General features: G+C 48.4%; 1 protein-coding gene across 2 annotated transcripts in view; it reads left to right on the top strand.

Annotated features, from left to right (window-relative positions):
* AMOTL1 (angiomotin like 1) overlaps positions 1 to 22,848 on the top strand; it is a gene marked incomplete at both ends in the record, with an annotated part of 67,812 nt that overhangs the window by 24,070 nt on the left and 20,894 nt on the right. For both annotated transcript variants that reach the window (XM_080352122.1, XM_080352123.1), the window contains 4 exons: positions 43 to 189; positions 2,727 to 3,600; positions 16,395 to 16,674; positions 22,276 to 22,420. In XM_080352122.1, the coding sequence (XP_080208248.1) occupies positions 43 to 189; positions 2,727 to 3,600; positions 16,395 to 16,674; positions 22,276 to 22,420 (1,446 nt within the window). The remainder of the gene's footprint in view (positions 1 to 42; positions 190 to 2,726; positions 3,601 to 16,394; positions 16,675 to 22,275; positions 22,421 to 22,848) is intronic.

Raw genomic sequence — 22,848 nt, 5'->3', positions numbered from 1 at the left:
CAAGTGATTTCTTTACTGACATTTTGTTTTTCCTTCTTGCAGGCTCCACATCTGTTTGTTACAAGCCTACCAGCCCGGTCCAGCTACTGGAAGATACTGGCTTTCTTTACCAGGATCACCAGTTGTTTTCTGGCAGGCATGAAGTTTCTCCACTAACAGCTGAAGCAATCAGTGCCAAAGAAAAAGCTGGTGAGTAGGTGGCCACACTTCCATACGAATCCACCACATTTACTTCCAGTTTTTTTCTGAAGCATAAATTGAGCAGTTTAGACCATTTACAAATAATAATTATAGAGTTAAAGGCCAGCTTCTCATCCTTTGTAGAGTCAAAGGAGAGTTGCCTTTGACTTGAATGTTACAACCCGCCGTCATCTGTCACTTATGCTTGTGGAGGATGCAACGTTTAAGTGCATGGTTGCTCTTCACTGCACCACTGGACCACTGCCCATAGCTTTTTGCTGGTGGAGCGGGACCGCAGGTGCGCTATGGTCACTACTCTTGGACCTTAAAAATAGGCAACTAAAGTACATCTCCCAGATATGAGGATGGTAACAGATGACTAGTACAGGGGTAAAAATCTTCCTGGTGTATTATTAAGAGCTGCCTTGACCATGCAGAGTTGGCTTTTTCGCCTTTCATCAGGCTTACCTCAGGCATAGTCTAACAACCCAGACTGAGCTTTCTGGTATGTTAGAATGAGCTTTCTGGAATGTTGGGGAGATTTTTGTTCCATATCTATAGAAATGGCCAGTATGATGAGGTTTCTTTGCACTACAGTAACATGAGTAAAGCAGCAAGAGCTTCACGGGCATCTAAAGTAGATGGGCACTTGGCTGCTGTGCAGACAGTTGGATGGACGGGTGTGTGTATGTCTGTGCATCTTGTTGCCTCAAACACCAGCCCAGGGAGCTGAGAGACCCACTGAAAGCTGGTGGCCAGGCTGCAACCCCAAATGTCAGGCTGGCAGGCAGATAACATCATCTCAGGGAAAGCAGGAGATGTGTATCTCATAGAGCAGGCGTGGGGTGTTTTACACCTGGGAATCTTCTCTCACAATCATCTTTAAGGCTTTGCCACAGAAAAGTTAGTGGAAATGACCTGTTCTCTTAAAGGCTTTTCTTCCCCCTCTGGCATCTGGGTTGTGTATAAATTATCCCACAGCATGTGCAGTAACTGATGAAACCTCTGGGAAATACCCGACCTCAAGAGAAAGTTTGCTTTCTAACTGCTTTCAAATGCCAAAAAACAAATGTAAGTCCTTCTGACGAACTCCTCTGAGAACTGGAAACAGCAGGAGAGAAAGTTGCCAAGGATGACCTCAAAAAAACTGAACTCAAAACAGCACCTCCTTCTTGCCTAGAGGCATGGGAGGACTCGGTCCAGAGCTGTGGGCTTATTCTCACTTTTGTCCACACCAAGATTTTGCAGGAGCACCCCTCTGGGCTCAGGCACACTTTGGGCAGACGTCTGAGACCACTTTTGGGATGGGTGTGGAAGGAGGGCTCCAGGAGGGAGGGATCCCAATGTCCCACCCATGGTTATATGCCATTAGATGTCTGGCTCCAGGCAAGCTCCACTGAGTATATGGTGCAAAATTGGTACTGTTGCCTCTGGATAACTTCAGTAGCCTGTGTTAGGGTTGTGTAGCTGATCCATCTGTGCTCTTTTTAAAATTCTGGTATTACATCTGTGACCATAATGCCTTTCTTGTACTCATCCAGCAAAATTACAACAGTTAGTATTGACTCCCTTAGAAATAGCATTATTGGCCAGATGGGAAATTTCAGTTTTAGGGGAAGATGACAGAGCACAGATTACTCTTTAATTACACTTTTGGGACCTTTTTATTTTTAGTGTAATTTCACAGATTTCCTGTGACACATTCTGCAGTTTATTTTATTGTGACAGGCAGCGTGCTAAGAGGGCATTTGACTCATCTCACTTTGGCCATCAAAAATGCAGCACCTCTTCTAGTATTGCCATGTGAGCTGCCTCTGTAAGCTGTGCAAGGCATCTCTGGGGGAAGGTCAAACACTGCAACAGGCTTTCTAGAGAAGTGGTTGGTGCCCCAAGCCTGTCAGTATTTAAGAGACATTTGGACAATGCCCTTAATAACATGCTTTAACTTGTTCAGCCCTGAATTGGTCAGGCAGTTGGACTAGATGATCGTTGTAGGTCCCTTTCAACTGAAATCCTCCCCTCCCCTCCCCTCCTCTCTCTCCCTTTCCCTTTTTCCTTTTTCCTTTTCCTTTTTCCTTTTTCCTTTTTCCTTTTTCCTTTTTCCTTTTTCCTTTTTCCTTTTTCCTTTTTCCTTTTTCCTTTTTCCTTTTTCCTTTTTCCTTTTTCCTTTTTCCTTTTTCCTTTTTCCTTTTTCCTTTTTCCTTTCTTATCCTTCCATTGACTTGGGAGGGGGTTCAGAGCCATGGTTATGGGATGCATGGAGTATTACGGAGGGGTTGGCGGGGAAGGGGATAGGAGTATGATTTTAGGGGTCACTGCAAACAGAATTAGGGATGAGCTGGGGTGGGGGATGAGTAGGGAGCAGTGCCCTCCGTCCTTTGTCTGCTTGCAGCCACATCCCAGGGTGACCCTGGCAGGGCGTTGCATGGGGGTGCATCCTGGGTATGGGGTCACCGGTGTGGGGTGTAGGATGAGGAAAAAAAGGTGAGGGGACCGGACCTCCCAGGCAGCAGAGCTAATGGCCACCTCTCTCTCTCCCTGCCCAGCCGAGGAGGCCCTCTGCACCCTGCGCCCCCCCAGCTGCCGCCGGGTGCCTGAGGTGGAGATGCGAGGGGCGGAGGAGGTGGCAGCCGGCACCGTCCTGCAGCGCCTGATCCAGGAGCGGCTGAGGTATGGCAACCCCAGCGAGAACATGAACCTGCTGGCCATACAGCACCAGGCGACGGGCAGCGCCGGCCCCTCCAACAGCACTGCCAGCACTCTCTCTTCCGCAGAAAACCTCGCGCCCGAAGAGCCGCCAATGGTCCAGCCATCGGGGCGGCAGGAACCGCAGGGGCAGGAGCACCAGGGGGACGGTGCTGCCATGGAGAAGCAGCCCCGGGCGCCACAGCCCCCGCACAGCACCGAGGAGCTCCCCACCTATGAGGAGGCCAAGGCGCAGTCGCAGTTTTTCCGAGCCCAGCCGCCCGCTGCCACCGCGGGATTTTATGGCACGTCCAGCCAGAAGTCCAGGACGGAGGGGAGGCCGACAGTGAACCGGGCCAACAGCGGGCAGGCGCACAAGGACGAGGCGCTGAAGGAGCTGAAGCAGGGCCACGTGCGCTCACTGAGCGAAAGGATCATGCAGCTCTCGCTGGAGAGGAACGGGGCCAAGCAGCACCCCCCGGCCCCGGCGGGTGGGAAGGGCTTCAAGGCGGCCCCACCGCCCACCAAGGCCACGGACCCACGAGGGCCACCACCCGAGTACCCCTACAAAGGCAAAGCGGCGGCCCCCAGCAGCAAGGCGCAGGAGCACGGGCTCTTCTACAGCGAGCAGCCAGCGCAGGACGTCCTCAAGGCCTCCTATGCTGCCCCCCAGCCCGCCCGGGCAGAGATGGCCCTGGTCCGCTACCAGCCGCCTCCGGAGTACGGGGTCAGCAGGTAATGGCCGCCGGGGGTGGGTCACTGGAGGGGCCTGGTCCTGCTCTTGCTGAAAGATTAATCGTCTGCAGGGCTTGGGTCTTGGGTAGACGTGGTCCCTGTGAGCTTCAGCCTCGGGCATGCGGTGGGGACATCACACCCCTGCGGCTAGGACGGCTGGTGAAGGCACCTGCATCTCCAGGAGTGCTATACGAAGTGTATACACCACTTATGTCCTATTTAAATCTTCCCAACAGAGCTCACGCAGGGCTTTAATGGTGCCAAGCCTCTCGTGCCAGGCCTCCCCGCGAGCACGGGTTTATTCCAAGCGCATTAGAAATAATCCAGAGTGTTCGCTCGCCGTGTGCTGATCCCCGTGAGCAGCGCGGTCCTGGGCAGAGCTGCTGCCTTCAGAGGCGACCCCGTGTGCTGAGGCCTCCCTTTTGCTTGTTGTACCTAAAGGCAAGTGTTTCCCTGTCTCAGCCCTGTCTCTTTGACCTCCCGGATGGTATTTTACTGTATTTGGGAGGCTGGAATTGTGTGTTATGGATGTGAGTGGTTTTCATGTTGCAAGCTGCCCCATTAGGTCTTTACTGACCCCAAAATCCCCAAAAGTTTTGTTGGTGTTGACTTAACTTGCAGACGCTTATTTTGCCACGGTGCAGGCACAGAGAACAGGTGACACAGCTGACCCAGCTCTTCCTTTCCATCGTTGCAGAAGTGACAGGTTTTGTGTCAAGACGGGGAGGAACTCGGAGCGCGCGTCTTTGGTGAACGTTGCAGGGCAGTTGCAGCAGGCAGAGGACCCGCACTGAGAACCGCTGGCCTTCCTCCAGCTACACTTGTGTTTTGATTACCAGCCCACCACTGTGTGGAGTTTATGCAGTTATTTCAGAGGAAGGTGATATTTTTAAAAGCTCAGCGAAAATCTCTTTTTATGCTAAAAAACAGCTATATGAACTTCAGTGCAGCAGGGTTGAGCTGGGGCCGTGCTCTGCTGCAGCCATTTGCAGAGCTAACAAACATCTCTGGCACCAAGCGGATTTATCCCCACAGAAAAGGAGCTGGTTTGGGTTGTTTTATTACTCTTGAAAAATGCTGATTCAGTACCCACAGAGTCTGTTCTACTGAGTCCGTGTGAGCGAGCAGACCCGGGCACTGCATGCACTGCTGCAGCTGACTGGGAACAGCACTGGTGTTGAGTGGGAAACCCTTTGGGACCAGTTTCAAAACCTTGTCCAGATGCCTGATCAGCAAGGTTAATACTGAGAAACCCCTTGATTTCAGTGCAGCTTTCCACACTGACAGCAAGGGCCTGCCCAAGCCTTATGCCAAGGCACAGCTTGATCACCCCAGCAACTATGGGGGAGAAGCCCCTGGTTCATGATGATGACTGCTGCTCATTCTCATTAAGGAACCACGGTTTAATCCCCAAATCACAGTACAGAGGGTTTGCCTGCTACCCCTGTGTGCTGTTTGCTTTGCATGATGGTGGAGAAATGTCCCTGCTGGCAGGTTGAGGGGCAGTGGGGAATGTGTTGTGCAGCAGTGCAACCGAGCAGAGCTGCTGCAGTTTGCAGACTTTTTAAAAAACCTCAAATGGTGTCTTTCTTGCAGCTTAGCAAGCCTGAATAGCTTTCTCAAGATCAGGGCCTGAATAACTCTTGAGCTGTATATATCCCTGCTGGCCTATCCAGGGGTAGCTGAGGAGGTTGGCATGGCTGGAGGGCATTTAGGTGTGGTCTAAGGTGTGTGCTCTCTCTTGTGCTTTCTCTAAGGTGGGTCTAGGTCCTGGTGCACAGACAGGGATTTTCAGGTCCCTCTTAGCTCCTTTCATGAGTTGCCTAGATTTTGGAGGATGTTTCCTGCCTACATGTTCCTGCCAGCTATGTGTGAGGGCAGTGATTAGCACTAGCAGGACATTTCCTTGCTCGCAGACTGTATCTTGTGCTTTTGCTTGCACAATGCCAGTGGCTGGGGGGATGTTTGGCTGTGCAGAAGATGTCAGACAGTGAGCCTTGTGGCCTCCGCAAAGCAGTGGTCTTCATTCTGTCTCGTGCTTTTTTTCTAGTATATTTTTGATACGTGGATGTCAGCCTTTCACTTTGCTTGGGAGTGCTGACATATTCACTGCTGGCATTACCTGTTCTTCATTGGTGTGAACTGGCTTGGTTTCTTCTCCTGTACCCTATCTCACTTTATAAGTGGCCTCACAGGCTGCAGGATCCCTTTATGGCCCTGCCACCTGGAAATATTTGGGTGATAAAAGGCAGCAATCCCAGTGTGCTCATCACTTGCTGTTTCTTGGTGTGCAGCAGTGGTGCTGCAGTGCATCCCTGCCACATCTGGAGCTGTGTCACAGGGTGGGCTCGCTCAGGTCTAGAATGAGCGTGGTTAAAATGTAATTCTATAAAATGGCCTCTGCCCCAGATATTCCTCTATGTGGAGAGAGTAAAGGCAGGTTACCTGTCCGGAGACATCAGCCCTATGTCTGCTACAGGACTCATCTGAGCGGCAGCCCCCAAGTGCTGCTGGAGGAGAGCCGGGGGCCTGTTACACCGCTGGGTTGCTCCCAAGCACAAACTTGCTCATGCCTCCAGTTTTGCTCACTGCTTCCCCCTTTACCTGGGCGCTGGGGAGGCTCACAGCCAGCTCTCTGGCTGGGTTGAAGGACCTTGATAAGAGAGGTCAAGGACTACTCAGTTTCATAAGGTTAAGAGTAGGATTTGGAGAGGCTGTTTTGTATTTGGTTTTTTTTTTCTGTTAGAGGAGCAAGCAAGGTGAGAAATTGCAGCTTTCATCTCACCAGGTGGGCCTGGGAAAGAACCTAATGGAAACACAGTTTTGCCTGTGGTCAGATGGGAATCTTATATATCCTGGCATCATCTTCTCTCTGTCCTGGCTGTATCTGTTCTCCAGCCCATCCATCCTGGCATCCTCAGGACAAGGACTATGCAAAGGGCTTCTGCCTTCAAGGAAAGAGAGGGGAGAAGCACAGAGCTGCCTTTGTCCAGAGGAAGTGCCCACAGATACCAAGGATGGAAAAAACATATAGGGTCACAGATCCCCCGCTTCCCTCCGCTACGTCCTCATGTGATGAGGGAAATGGGGCTGGACACCCACAAATGCTGGCAGGGAGCTGTTGCAGAAGATGGGATAACTGCAGCTGCTGCTGGACTTGCTTTTTTGGTTTGACTCTTTTTTGCATGTCACTGGTTTTAAAAGGAATATTGCCTTTATAATCACCATGGTGAAATCTCACAACTTTATAGTAAATCTCAAAGTATTTGGTATTATGCTGAAGATCTTCTAGAGTCGTAAGATGCTGTGTTAATCTCCGCATTTATATAAATTAGGCTTAGTGACCACTGCTTTATGGGCATCACAGTTGCAGAGCTTGAAGCCTGAAGATTAAAAGGCAAAAAAACCCCATACCTAGAAGGCAAATAGAGATGAACCAATATTTATTCTTGTTTTAAAGTATCAGTATTTTTAAGCCAGTTGCGTGATGCTTGGAGCTGTGACTCACGACTTCTGAATGCTTTAAGTTGGCCAAGCATAACAGTTTTTAGAAACTTGTCCTTTCCTAGATGGGCAGCAGTTCCTGAATGGTGTCTTTGCTGACTTCTCTTAGGTGTGTGTTCAGAGTCAGAGCTTGTCAGGTTAAAGGGTTTTGACATAATCAAAGTTGTTATTTTGCACGATGCTGTGAATTAATTGCAGTTTATGAAACATCCAGTCCTGGTGACTATAAAACTCTCTGTCTGGAGAATCCATCACGGCCTTTACAGACTTGTTCCACTAGCTAATTGCCGTCTCTGGCACAGATCTGCATCTTAGTTTTAGCCTGTGATTTCTGGTTACCAGCTGGGATTTTGCAATATCTTTGTCAGATACAGTGAGGAGCCCTGTGCTTTGGGTCCTTTAATGCACTTAACAGATGGAGCCCTGTAATTATTTCACTGTTGTCAAACTCCGTTTTTTCACTGTGGAAAGCCAACCTGGACACCATTGCAGTACCAGCCGAAAAAAAAGGTTAATCAGATATAATATCACCTCTGCAATGCGACTCAATGTTCCTCATTTATGTAGCTCATTAACACTTGCCGTTTCAGACGTTTGCACCCCAGGAGCTCCCCATCCAGCTTGTTATCTGGTCAGGCATGTGGGCGTAGTCACAGCCCAGAATAGATTTTCTCACCCTGTTGCTGTACCTTGTTGTGTTTATTCCTGGGAAGATGGACTTGAACCTGCCCAAGTCCATATTGTTTCTCCCTGCCATGCTTAAGCGGTGATCCAGATCACTCAATGCAATGAATCCTCTTCATTGCTCCCAGTGGCCCTTGTCAGATCCTGGTATCTTTTATCCTGAATGATTTTTTTTCTCTACACTGTTAATAAAAAGTGTTTATAATGCACATGAAGCCCTGAACTGCAAACAGCACTGCTTGGTGAGACGACTTCATTTGTGGCTACATGCAGAAGTCAATCGTGCAGGCACCTTTTAATTCTGATTTAATCCATACATTCTAAAAGGTGGCATGCAACTGAAGAATAAATCTGGTCTGTTTTTAGAGATATCCAAATTTTTTATGTGCCTCATAAAATTCCATCCTGCCTGGATGTAGAAGCCTATATTTAACTGCCAGAATAGTCTGTGGCTTCTCCAGTTATTTGTGTATTAACCACCCCCCCACATTACTGCTGTTTTCTGACAACATGTTGATATTTACTCATTCAACCACATGTCTGTGGCTGCTGAGGGGACAACAAGGAGCTCCTTTTCCTCCCTGAGACCCCCCAGGCTGGGGGTGTGCTGGCAGTGGGGCTGAGCCCAGGGGTGTCTGGATTTGAGCCCAGGGATGTCTGGCCCAAGCTGAGTCCTGCTGGTGTTTCCCTGCGAGGACAGCCCAGGCACAAGCATGAGCTTTGTATCCCCTCCTTCAGGTCTAATCTGCCTCTCATTAAAATAAATAAAAGAGAAACGAAGCTGTTCCCACAGCTTGGGTGATGCCTGTATAATCTCCCTTCCATGTTGTTATCCTGGTTGGTTCCTCTAGGAGCACAGAGATTGAGGAAGGCACCTTTTCCCTTCCTGAAAATCAGCTGGGCTTTAGAAGAAATATCTATTCTGAGTGTGGATCCCTGTGAAGAAATACGTCTTGTCCCTCTCTTAACTGCAGAGGATATGTTTAATATCTTGTGTGTCTTTTCAGGTGACAGTTTTGCCCAGCAAATCTTCATGTAATCATCCCCCAAAGAAGCCAGGCCAAGTCTTCCCAGCATTAACAAACATTAACAGAATAGTGAATTCTGGAGATGTGAGTCCAAGTCTGCAGAATGGTTTTAAAATAAAACTTTGTGTCTACAAGGTGCTGCAGCTGTTGCTGATTCTGCAAGCCAGAGGATACCACAGGGGCTACGTCTTGGGCATTGAAAATCTTATCTCATTTCTGGCTTAATTGGCATTTAATAATGGGTTTATAACTGTGTTTCCTTGCACCATGACCATCAGACTGGGCTTACAGACTCCTCCAAGATCCTGTCTTTTTCCCATACAGTGACAACACTGATTCCTCTACGTTATCCACAGCCACAAAGAACAGCATTTGGAGTCTGCTTCGTGACTACAGAAATCATAGTTGAAGTCAGGTAGATCCCTGGGTCTGAGTTTAGTAGCCAGACTCAATGGGCAGAAATAAGCACCTTTCACGCAGTTTTTACTCGCATTATAAGGTAAAAAAGCTTAAGGCAGCTTTCAAGATCTGCACCCCAGAAACACCTCTTTCTATTTGCTGACTCAGCAGGTGTGTGAAGTTGTGAGATTAAGTCCCTTGGGAGAGTCTTATAGAGATGAAGTAGGCCAGTCTACCTGGGAGGCAAAGGAAGGCAGAGCATTTGGAGAAAGAGGAGCTAAATAGGTTAAAGGAGGCTGTTTTAATTATGAATGTAAATGCCATGGTATGTTGGAAACAAAGTTCTTCCTCCACTGGCCACTCTTCATCCCTACATACAGGAGAGCTGCATTGTACCTCTAGCAGGGGAGAGATGGGCTTTTCTTTCCAGAACATTTACAAGCATTTTTATTTCATTGCTTCCTAATACTGCCTTGCTTTATCAAGCAATAGCTCTTCTGTATTTACAATTTCCTAGTTGTCAACGGCAAGTGGACTTTATAATTAATTGTCATTTCAGGGTTTCTTATTCCTACATACAGCTACTTACTGTGTTCAGTTCTGGGCCCCTCAGTTCAGGAAAGACATTGAAGTGCTGGAGCGGGTCCAGAGAAGAGCAACAAGACCGGGAAAGGGACTTGAACACAAGACCTATGGGGAGAGGCTGAGGGAGCTGGGGTTGTTTGGTCTGGAGAAGAGGAGGCTTAGAGGCGACCTCATCACTCTCTAGAACTACCTGAAGGGAAGTTCTAGCCAGGTGGGGATTGGTCTCTTCTCCCAGGCAGTCAGCAATAGGACAAGGGGGCATGGGCTTCAACTCTGCCAGGGGAAATTTAGGCTGGATATTAGAAAGAAATTCTTTACAGAGAGAGTGGTCAGGCATTGGAATGGCTGCCCAGGGAGGTGGTGGACTCACCGTCCCTGGAGGTTTTTAAACTGAGACTGGACATGGCACTTAGTGCCATGATCTAGCCAATGGACTGGAGTTGGACCAAGGGTTGGACTTGATGATCTCTGAGGTCTTTTCCAACCCAGTCGATTCTGTGGTTCTGTAATTCCTCCCCCCAGATTCCTCTCTGTTGGTCATTCTTGCTCCCAGGCATTCCAGTGTAAGAGGTGTGTGAAGCCCATGCCTAAATCTGGGGGCTTGGGCGCCCTTGTTGAATTCTGAGGAATTTTTCATGGAAGTGAAGTCTATGGTCAAGCATTTTGCTGAAGACACTGTATTGCAAGCTATGTATAGTAAGCTATTATGTATATTGCAAGCTATACATCACTTAAAAGAGAGAGTGCAGTCTGGTGACCCTTGAATAGTAGCCCTTGAAAGGCCCACTGCCTGCCTAGTACTCCATATTCTCAAAGCTGGTTTCCCTAGTTTGTTTTTTTTTCTTCTTCTTTACACTGCATTGCAGAAGTATATAAGAGCCCTTCTCCTACAATAATGCCCACAAAAGTATGTTTTCGATAGAAACATAGCTGAAGTGTTGCAGAGATACCCAAAACTCATCTTGTTCCACAGTTTCATGCTTTTAAGGACAATTTTTGATAAAAATGTGTTTAGCTGGAAGATTTTAACCTGCTCTAACGCAGAGTAGGATCAACATTTAAAATGCAGTAGAAGCATTTTGAGAATGTTGTTCTTTACTAAGCCTGAGGGAGCTCAGGATAATCCTGATTGCTTTGTTTCTTTGGAGCTTTATGTGAGAGGTTGGATGTGAACTAAGCTGATATTATAACTGTCCTATTTCCACAAATGTTGATTTGTTAATGTGAATTCCTGTGTTGATTTTATTGCATATACACTCAGAGATTTTGCAGTTGATACAGTCAGAATTAAATAGGGACAGATTAAACAAGTAAAAGGAAAGTCAGAAACATGTTAATTGTGTTGAACAGCCACGTTTCGAAAGGTGTAATGTCAGTTGTGCCCGTTCAGTTTCCAAGCTGTAAAACACTTTGGAGACTCTCTCCTGTGGCCCTGGTGGTCAAGACTCCGGTGCCCAGCTGCTGATACAGGGTGTAAATCCTTAATAACTCAATAACTGGTTTGCAGTTCAAGAAAATTGGGGTCCCAGGGATCTCTCCCGCTTTGTAAAGCTGGAAAGACAGTTGTGCACATGAAAAAATCAAAATTGATGGGAGGTTGAGATTTGCCTAAAGTACAGTATGAGGAGTTCCTGCAAGCATTTAAAGCATCTACGACCCAAGATTGTACTACTTCATTATGAAAAGGAAAATTGCTGTATCTCCACTGGTTTAGATTCAAAGATCAATTTTATTATATTGCTTTAAACTGTTTCTGTAAAGAAGTGAGAAAATCTGTACCTGTAGCAAATCTGTGTCTTTATAGTCATATAACTGTCTCCAGCTGGGTTTTTACTTGCATAAAATCAGCTGTGGCCTTTATTTTCGTAAAGACAAACAAACGTGGATGTCATGGGATGGGACCAGACTCTTTTCAGTGGTGCCCAGTGATAGGATGAGGGGCAATGGACACATACTGAAACACAGGAGGTTCCTTCTGAATATGAGGAGAAGCTTCTTTACCTTGAGGGTGCCAGAGCCCTGGAACAGGCTGCCCAGAGAGGTTGTGGGGTCTCTTTCTCTGGAGACATTCAAACCCACCTGGACACATTCCTGTGTGATCTGCTCTGGTGAACCTGCTTTAGCAGGTGTTTTGGACAAGATGATCTCCAGAGGTCCCTTCCAGCCCAAACCATTCTGTGAAACGTTTAGTTGAATTAATTGTCATGGTAAAACATGCAAGTGCAGGCTGTCAGCAGCGCTGAGGAGGTGCCACACACTTGGCTGTATTTGCACATACTGTGGAGCATCTTTTGCATCATGGGTGATGCCTTTTGCATCGTCCCTTGCTCATGATGTTCTTTCTTGTTCAGATTTTTGAGAAAAAAAATATTCCAGTCCCACGAGAGGTGCAGGGTCCCTCGCTGGGCTTTACGTGCTGGGGCACCAGAAGGAAAGGGGCACTGTGAAGATGGTATGAGAGCTGTGCCCATGGTGGGCTGTCCTTACAATTTGCAGAGTAGCTTGGCACAGGGCTCCCTGGTATGCATGGCCTCGGGTCCCCAGGCACTGCTAGGAGACATGGTTTTGGTCTCAGGAAGGTAAAACAAGCCTTTCAGGTCACTGTGCCCCCCAGGCATCCTGCCATGAGGTCCCAGCAGCAGACAGGAGTGGTGAGGGCGAAGAGGCAGTAAACTCCAAAGGCAGATGAGGAGAAGCAGCATCTTAACCCAGTCCCAGTGTTCAGGAGCTCTGGGACCACCTTGGGCCCACCACTTCAGAGGGATTTCGGGGGAGGTCAGGACATGCTTTCTTTTGCAGCTCTGGACTTTGCTGAGAGCATCTGAAGGCCACAGTGCAGATACACCAGCCAGGAGGTCAGCTTAGGGGTGCACACTCCTTCTCTTTCTGATGACAAAAGCAGGAGAGCAAGGCAGCCTCACATCCTGAATCAAAATGATGTGCTCCCCATTGGAATGTCCCACATCCTGCTAAAGCACTGCAGCAAATCACTGCGGTCAGTACAGAAGAAAGAGCTGCTGTAGCACCCTCTTCTCTGGGGGGGTGGGATGGATTTTCGCTCCAGTTAGCCTGGCATCTGGTGAGGGGTGTTGTTGCGTGGCTGTTGTAGTTCTCTTTCTCCCACTTCTCTGAGCCGTTGCGTTGCCGGTGTGGTGCACACTGCAACATGGGGTTGATGAGCGGGGCTAGAGCAGAGTTTTCACCGGCAACAACAGATAAAACTTTTTAATGTTGCTTAAGAAATGGTAAGATCATGGAACAGGTCCTCCTGAAAGCTATGCTGAAACATTTGAAAGACAGGGAGGTGATTAGAGATAGTGAACATGGGTTCACCAAGGGCAAATAGTGCCTGACTATTCTGAAGGCCTTCTATGATACAGTGACTGCATTAGTAGACAAGGGAAGAGGTACCTAGATTTCTGTAAGGCCTTTGATAGAGTCCCTGACAACATTCTTACCTCTAAATTGGAGAGAGGTGGGTTTGATGGATGGACTGTTAGATGGATGGGACTTGGCTGGATGGCTGCATCCAAAGACTTACAGTCAATGGTTCAGTGTCCCTGTGGAAGCCAGTGACAAGCAGTGTCCCTCAAGGGTCCATACTGGGACCAGTACTATTTAATATCTTCATGAATGACATAGATAGTGGGATTGAGTGCACCCTCAGCAAGTTTGTGGATGACACCAAGCTGAATGGTGCAGCTGGTTTGCTTGAGGGACAGGACACCATTCAGAGAGACCTGGACAGGCTTGAAAAGTGGACCCATGTGAACCTCATGAGGTTCAACAAGGCCAAGTACAAGGTCCTGCACCTGGGTCAGGGTAACACCTGGTATCAATACAGGCTGGAGGAATGAAGGGATTGAGAGCAGCCCTGACAAGAAGGGCTTGGTGGTACTGGTGGATGAAAGATTGGATACGAGCTGGCAATGTGTGCTTGCAGCCCAGAAGGCCAACTGTATCTTGGGCTGCATCAGAAGGAGCGTGGCCAGCAGGTGGAGGGAGGTGATTCTGCCCCTCTGCTCCGCTCTGGTGAGACCCCACCTGGAGTCCTGTGTCCAGCTCTGGAGCCCTCAGTGCAGGAAAGACATGGACCTGTTGGAGAGGGGCCAGAGGAGCCACAGAAATGATCAGAAGCTGGAACAGCTCTGCTGGGAGGACAGGCTGAGAGAGCTAGGCTTGTTCAGCCTGGAGAGGGCTCCACGGAAACCTTGTTGTGCTCTTCTAGTACTTAAAAGGGGCTTATGAGAAAGAGAGACTTTTTAGCAGGGCCTGTGGTGATAGGACAAGGGGCAGAAGATTTAATCTAAAAGATGGTAGATTTAGATGAGGAGTATGGAAGAAATTCTTCTCTATGAGGGTGGTGAAACACTGGAATGGGCTGCCCAGAGATGTGGTAGATGCCCCATCCCTGGAAGTGTTCCAGTACAGGTTGGATGGGGTTTTGAGCAACCTGGTCGAGTGGAAGGAATCCCTGCCCATGGCAGGGGGTTGGACCAGATGGGTTTTGAAAGTCCCTTCTAACCCCAACTGTTCCGTCACTCGTATGAATTACTTTATGTTTCGTCGGCCAGATGTGAAGTGTCCTACAACACCTCCTTGCCTTACTGTCCTTTGAGAAGTATCATCCACTTTCTGCAGGTGTTTAGCTCCTTAGTCATTAGCCTGTACCTCTGCCAGAGAAGTAACATGCCAGGGCTGAGCACAAATGCTTCTGGCCCTGGGAGCTCTCCTGTCCTTCTGAGCTGCCTCCATGGGTGTTTAATTTATGGGGGGAGACACAGCCTGAGGGTGCATCTGTGCTGTGCAGGTAAACTCGTCTGGAGGCCAGGGCTGGTTCAGCACAGGCTTTCCCAGTGCTGTCTGTACAAAGCTTGGCCAGGACCTTCCTCCCAAGGACACAGCTTGGACCAGGGTCAGTGCTGCCAGGCAGGTTCACAGTGTCCTCGCATTTGGGAACATGCTCACCACTGGTGCTCATTCCATCTCAACACCTTTCTGTGCATGGTGTATGCATTGGGCAAAGCCAGAATGGGAACGTGGGGCTGTCTGTGTGCTGCATTTGGGGGGGCCCAGGGCCCCGTTTGCTTTCCGTCTAGTTTTGACAGAAGATACAGCTGAATTGCTGACTTGGTGGGAACAAGCTTGTCAGAGCAGTTTTCATCTTGTTCTGCTGCAGCTGAAGGCAGTGACGGCTTATTATCAGTAGAATTAGGCCAACATTGAGAGCTTTTGAAAACCCCACTTTGAGAAGCCGTGTAGATGCTGAAGACAATGGTAATAATATTTGTTATGTATTTATATAGCACAAAGTCATCTGTCTAAAAAATGGGCTTCATGGATCTCTGAGGCCAGATGGGGTAAATATGTCTGTTAGGTCTCCTGCCTCGTGTAGGGTACAGAAATAAAGGCAACAATAGCTACAGCAAGCCTAACAGCTTGTGGTTAAGCTAAAGTGATTGCAGCCTTCAAGTGGGGTCCAGCACCCAGCTTATTTTCCAGCCAAACTGGGCTCTGACAGGGATGTCCTGCGTTGTCTGGGTTGAGTCTCTTAGACAAGTGCGGTGTCACAGTTTAGGCATCCAGGCTGAGGAGTGGCTAGGGCTGTGCACAGCCGGGCTCTGCGTGGGGCTGCTCATCCTGGTCGAGGCTCTGGCCGGCTCTCCAGGCTGCCTGTGGGGTGGGAATGGGTCCTGTGCAGATAAGCTTTGAGCTGCTCCCTGCCAGAATTCCCCTTTTTGAAACAGGGACAGTCTCCCTTCCTGCGCTTGCAGGGCTGAAACGCAAGACAGAAGCGAGGGACTCTGGTCCTGCCTGGCCACCAGCCACAGGATTATCCTCACCACTAAGATGTTCTCCTGGGTTATCCTCCAGCAAACTGTGACTGGGCTGGATTTAGGAGCCACCCGCCATCAGAAAGCCTAGCCCACAAGCAGGTCTGCTGCCAGCGAGTTCCTTATCCTTCCCCGACACAAGCCTGGTGTGTGATGGATGCCGGTAGCTAGGGGGTAACACAATGAGGTCTCGCGCTGGACGATGACTTTGGTGGCTTGCTGTGGCTGACCTGGGCTGTGACTCCAGCAGCTCCTCAGAACCCTTCCCTTTGCCGCTTGCTAAAGCCGCTCAGGGACACTGCTTGGCTCACATCGCTTCCTTTCGCCTCCCAATTCAGCTGGTCAGCCGATCTTGCTCCAGGCAGGGAGCAGTGTTCGAGGGACGAGTAATGCATCCCTGTGTCTCCTTCGAGCCTGCCGGCTTATGCTTCTCAGCGGTGGGGTTTGTGGCAAGAGGGGGCAGGGAGAGGCTGGCTCGCTGCTGAAATATTAGCTGCGCACCTAGGCAAAAATTACATTTTCGACTCAATGCTTCCTTTATCCGTTCATGCCAGATGTATACATCACTGTCAAGAGCAGACGAGGAGACAATTTACCTGGTCCCTGCTGTGATTGTTGGTATTTAGGAGTGACTAAGGATCGGAATCATGACTGTACAGTTATAACCCTGTTAATAAACCGTGCAGTCATTAGGCGAAAGCTCCTGGGCGCGTTTTGAGGACATGCGGCTCTAACACCTCCCCTGTGTGCTTCCCTGCAGCCGACAATGCCAGCCGCCCTTCCCGCCACCGGCCCAGCAGCACAGCCCCATGTCCTCGCAGGCCGCCGCCGGCCCTCTGCTCCCAGGCACCTTGGCACCGCTGCCGGCCCCTGCCGCTGCCCAGCCGCTGACACCGACACCGCCGGGCCAGCAGCTGACGCCCGACGCCTTCGCCATCGTGGAGCGGGCGCAGCAGATGGTGGAGATGCTCTCTGAGGAGAACCACGTGCTGCGGCAGGAGCTGGAGGGCTACTATGAGAAGGCGGACAAGCTGCAGAAGGTATGTGGAGGGGTATTTGGTGCCTGGGCAGGGCAACCGTCTTGGTACTTCTGCATTTGGGCCCCTCAAGCTGTTCTGCATAGTCATGTCACTGCAATGGGGATGCACCAGTGGCCATCTCTAACCATTTCCTCTCCATGGTGGTCTCCCAGAAAGTGTAATCCTGTGCCTTGAGGCCCATGGGATACTCTTCATCTAGGGCAAAATGGGTCAGCTCATCACATGTCCCTCAGTTGGGGATTTTCCCCTTCCATCCTTCTGTGCTGGCCTCCCTGGAGCTTTCTGTGGAAGTCTCCCATGGGCTAAGTCTGCTCCTGTGGCAGCAGGGTCCTGCACCATATGCATGGGCAGCAGAAGCATTAGAAGAGCACAGCCACATCAGTCCTGAACAGTCTTGTCCACCACAATATGTTTGCATGGTGCTCCACACTCTTGGAAGTGTAACAGCCGTCAGTGGGGTTGCCTGTTGTGTGGACTTGCATTAGTTTTATTGTCTCAGAGGCTTTCAGTGACTGCTCGGTGGTTTTCTAAGAGCTGATGTTAGATAACCGCCTTTGAACATGTGGGTTCAAAAAGCACTGCCCCTTGTCTGAAAGAACCATTTGGTAAAGATTTTGCTCAAAAACTCTTTTGCAAAGAAATCCTGTACCCTCTTTTCTGTATGCAACTTAAGTGCTTTCAGTGGAGAAGGATGATGTCTCCTGTACTGCCCAGGGTGATAAGATGAAAGGTCAAATCAAACAAAATAGAAGTTGCTTAAAAATGGGAGTTCACTGAAGGCAATGCAGAAATGCTCCCCACATCTGCTGGCTCTGGGTCCCAAGTGGGGGATTGGACTAGATGATCTTTTCGAGGTCTCTTCCAATCACTAACATTCCATGATTCTGTGAAATGAGTTATTCAGGTTCCTACACTGCTTTCATTTGTGTCTTCCCACTGCTTATCCATGAATGGGCTTACAGTGGAGGACTTTTCTCTCTGAATTTCGGACTCTATATAGGAGCTCAACTTCTGTGCTGTGTGGGATCAGGGTGTTCTTGGAGACACCCTTCCTAGGAGGACAGGTAGCTCTGAGAGACTGTGTCCCAGCCTCAGCTTTGGGAAAAAGTCTGAGACCAGAAAGTTCAAACAGGTTAGAAAAAAGACCTGTTGTTTTGTAGCTTTTGTCATCTTAGAAGCCTCCTCCTCTGCAACCAAATGAGTTGAGTTTATTCACAGAATTTCCTAAACTTAGTTGAGAATTTTTTGCAGCAACATTAACTCTTTGTGGAGATGTCTGCAAAGGTTTTAACACTGACTTCCCTGTGGCCTTCAGGGGCAAAAAGAAGTATTCTAGCTATTAATTTTACAAAAGCCATGTTGTTCAGTAAAAGGTATTTGAGTTCGATGGCCTAAAAATGTTCCGATTTCCTTTTACGCTCTTGGAAATGGCTCTCTCTTTATCTTGGATGCCCCGCGGGTCGATTGCATCAGGCACCAACAGAAAGGTATTCAAGCACGGCCTGAAGTCTCACTTCAGTCAATGGAGCGTGGACTGAATCCCATTGACTTTGGGGAATGTAAGCACAGTGTTAAAGTGAAACACATGCTCAAGTGCATTCTTTCTTCAGGAAAATGGCCTGAACCAAAGCCTTAACACACAGTATCCCTCCCGTGCTGTTCTCTCTGTGTTCGAACACAAGGACAGGGCAGGTCCTCCTCTGTTCCCACAGTTTCAGCTAAACATCACCTCTGAAAATATAACAGTGAGTTAAATTACATACTTGGGTGTGAAAACTCTTCCGTCTTGTTGAAAGTGGAAGGGTCATGAGGAGTACTTCTTGTTTGGCCCTGCATAACAAGTTTATTCTACACAGGGCCACCCTCCCATCACTTATAGGAGAAGAAATTAGAGAAAATCAGCTTGATGTGGAGGGCTCCCTGGGTGTTCATACATGCAGATCAGCCTTGAGGGTTGTCAGATTGTCAGTCGTGTCTGAACACACTTTTTGCAGAGAGGTACAAGGTGGTGATTAATCCCTGTGCTGATTGGCGAGTTGTCTGGTTTTCTTTCCTTAAAAGAATTGGAGAGGAAGAGGGGTCATAGACATTTTATTTTGAGCTCTTTGTGCAAAAGCAAAGCATTACTTTATCTTTATTTAGTTATTTAGTTATTTTTAGGTGGTGGTACCTTGCTGAAGTTTAATTGCCAGGCTGGGCTGGCTCTTCCCCTTGCCCAGTGAATGGGTTGTTTGAGTGTGTTGGCTCCAGGAGCTACCAGGTAGAGAAGAAGCTCAACTGTTCTTTCATAGAGTCATAGAGAAGGGGAAGGAAGTTCCAGAGCCACTGAGAAACACCAGCAGAATTTATCACTGTTCTTCTGCTCTCATTTAATTTTGTTCAGTGCTGATGGAGGTTCTTTCTCTTCCTGCAGCAAGTCTTTGCCTCCAGGGATGCAGGAGACTTGCTTGGTGATGTGTTTTGGGAAATAATGGCAGATAATGGGCAGAGCAGAGCCCTTGTGGTAACCAGCAGCATTGGGCAGGACTGTGGAAACCCCCTGCTGTGTTGGAAAATCTGCTTTGCTGTGGTAGGAGCTCTCTGGAGCAGGCATCTTCTGCAGATACAACTCACCCAGGAGAGGGGAGGCATGGGAACCAGCGGGTGTCAGGGCCCCAACCGAGCATGGTGCCTGGTTGGAATAATGTAGTTAAAGATTCAGGAAAGTTCTTTAAAAATGATTTTTGCTAAGCCATACTTTCATTTCAAGAAGGGAAAAGCTCAATCTGCTTAAGTGGTCAAGGAGAGCAATGCGAGGTGGCTTGAATATAGCCTCTAACTATTTATAGGAAGAGAAAACTTTCACTAGAAGAAGTCACACTTATTGAAAGAAAAAGCTATAATAGAATCAAGTAGTTGAAACTATGCTGTTATTGGAGTAACTAATCATGTCATTTTGATTCTGGAAAACTCACATGAAACAGATTTTTGGGAGAAGAAGAAAAAGAGAAAGAGGAGAAAGAGAAGAAGAGAAGGATAATTGGAAGGGACCTATAATGATCATCTAGTCAAACTGCCTGACCAATTCATGACTGATCAAAAGTTAAAGTATGTTATTAAGGGCGTTGTCCAAATGTCCTTAAATACTGACAGGCTTGGGGCATCAACCACCTCTCTAGGAAGCCTGTTCCAGTGTTTGACCAACCTCTTGGTTAATAAATGCTTCTTAATGTCCAGTCTTAACCTCCCCTGGCGCAGCTTTGAACTATTCCCACTCATCCTGTCACTGGATCCCAGGGAGAAGAGCTCAGCACCTTTCTCTCCACCTCTCCCCCTCAGGAAGCTGTAGAGGGCAATGAAGTTGCCCCTCAGCCTCCTTTTCTCCAAACTAGACAAGGCCAAAGTCATGAGCAGCTCCCCACAGGACGCACCTTCCAGCCCGGTCACCAGCTTTGTTGCCTTCCTCTGGATGCCTTCAGGGACCTCATGTCCTTCTTCAGGAAAATGGCCTGAACCAAAGCCTTAACACACAGTATCCCTCCCGTGCTGTTCTCTCTGTGTTTGAACACAAGGACAGGGCAGGTCCTCCTCTGTTCCCACAGTTTCAGCTAAACATCACCTCTGAAAATATGATGAAACCTTCTTCAGTTGTGGGGCCCAGAACTGCACACAGTGATTTTCTCAAAAAAGTTCAGACTTCTTGGTGGGGCTTTGTACAAGCTTGCATTGCTGTGCCTATGAGGGAAAATAAAACTCATTGACTTTTTTTTAATCACAATAAGTTTCAGTCTGACTTTCAAACAGGTTTGGATTTATGCAGCGTTCCTCTGAGTGTACTGTCCTCATGGTGGGAACATGCTTGGTGTCTGGCCATGCATCAGAAAGGTGGGCAAGTGGGACCTGCTTTTCTAGGTGTGGTTAAGGAAAAATGTAACAGGATTTCCTGGAGCTCCTGCTTTAAAACCAACCAAACAAAAAAACCTCAACAACAACAACAAAACCTAAATGGAAAGTCAGAATAATCTGACTAAGTTGGTAGTTCACACAATAAGGAGTGTTCAAAAGGTCATCTTCTTCTTGGAGCTGTGGAGAACCGTCAGCTGAGAGCTAATGTATATATGGTACCTTTTAATGTCGTGCATGTGGGAGAGCATCTTGTTTGTGTGTGAAATAGCTGCGAGATGTTAAATCTCCACTGTTGTGAAACAGGTGATGTGTTATCCAGCCATGTACTAATCCAAGGCTGCTGGTGTCGCAGCTTTGTGTATCGCCACTTGTTTCAGCTTTTGTGCCTGAGCTGGCTGAAAGCAGAAATGAGGGAAGGTAATTGGGTTTCCCCATCATGGCTCCACCGGGCTGTGCTCGGTGCATGGTTGGGAGGTGCTGGGTGCCCATGGGCCGTATACAGAGTGGCCCTGGTGTCATGAGAAGTGCAGGTCCAGGCTGCCGGTTTCTCCACACACAGTGGGATGACAGCTCCAGCATCCCTGGAGCTTTTATTCTGCAAGTGCTGCAGGTGGCAAATTACACCTAAATCTTAAGGAGCCCTGGAGAGGGATCTGTCTCCACAGCAAGTGGAGGTGAGCTCGCGCCCTGGCTTCACAAATCACTTAATCCATGCCACCCGTGATTTCAAGAGGCTCAAAAAGCACCAGATTTAGAAAGGTATGTGGGAGGCTATATATATCTCTTGGTTTTCCAGCCTGTGCCCATTATCAAGCTTTTCTCCACAAACACAAGGGCTAGGCATGCAGGAGCAGGTTCCCACATCGGTGTTGATCATTCCTGCAGCGATGATTTCAGCAGAGCACTTAACAAGACCTTAGCTTACTAAAAGAGCTGGATGAGATTGTCCTGAACAGCAATAATGGTGCCTGGCACTATCCTGTCAGTTTTTTGGGTTTGGATCTTAAGATGCAAGCTCACTGCTAAGGGCTTCCTCTGCATGTTCTACCTGCAGCTTGCCAGATTTCAAGGAGATCAAATTAAGATTGGAAACCTGAACAATTGGTTTGATCTGTTATAGTTTATTTTTGTATAAAGCAGTCTTTGGTCAAGAATGGAAAGGAGCAGACCACAATAGTTTAAAACTGATGTGAGGTCAGAGCTGAGCCTAACACATTTCTTGTGGCATGCAGAGCTTAGAGCCAAGTTTTGGTTCAAGGGTCTAGCAGAATAATAAATCTTAGCTCCTAAAATCCTTTATAGGAAAGAATAGAGTCCACGCAAATATGCTGTTTCCCTCACATGTCCTCCTGGGTGATGTTAAAGATGCACTTTGGTCACAGAGCGAAGACAACTGAGCAGTTACATCAATCCCAGCCCATCCCAAGCTCCTTTGGGAGCTGCCAGGGGGTGGTGTGAGGGTTGTGATGTGGTGAGCTGCCCCACAGACCATTTTCAGGGGTCCAGCAATCGCTCCCCACTGCAGAAACCTCCAGCAGCGCTGGGGCTTTGCACCATTCTACACCGAGGAGATTGGTCATTGTAGAGCTGGTGGGTGGTGCAGCACTTGGCGTGGGCATTGCCCTGCACTCCTGCACCCCATCAAAACGCACTGGGCAAACACTGGGATGGGATGCATTCCTGATGGACTTCAACAAGAGCTCTCTTTCCTTTCAGTTTGAAATAGAGATTCAGAGGATTTCAGAAGCTTATGAGGGCCTGGTCAAGACCACCACTAAGAGGGAGTCTCTGGACAAAGCGATGAGAAACAAACTCGAAGGAGAAATTAGGAGACTTCATGACTTCAACAGGGATCTCCGTGGTATGTTACACTTGCCTGTGTGGGTTTTTTTTCCCCTAGTTGATGTGGTGTTGGTGTTGGTGTCTCACGTGGTGCTTGTGTGTCTCACAAGCTCCAGAGCAGCAGGCTTCAAAGGAGTGGGCTCACACATGTTTTAGATAAACTTTTTGAGAAATCAGACCCTGCTTATTGGCATAAGACAAAGCTGCTGTCACCTCCCCAAGCTGCAAAGAAACCTTCTGGCTAAATACAAGAGTCAGCTTCAGACAGTGCCTTTGACTATGACCTTGAGCTATTACCTGTGCAGATGCTTGACGGGAGTCCTTTAATATGTCTTTGGGCAGTAAGATGCCTTCTGCAAGCTGGCTCATGCTTTTTGCAACAGTGTGAGGTGACTGGATGGTCTTTTTGGAGGAGGGGGGCACCTGAAGGCAGACCCTTCCCAGGGG

This window comes from Nesoenas mayeri, assembly GCF_963082525.1.
Source record: "Nesoenas mayeri genome assembly, chromosome: 1".
In the NCBI taxonomy this organism is placed as follows: domain Eukaryota; kingdom Metazoa; phylum Chordata; class Aves; order Columbiformes; family Columbidae; genus Nesoenas; species Nesoenas mayeri.
This window is presented reverse-complemented; position numbering and strand designations above follow the sequence as displayed.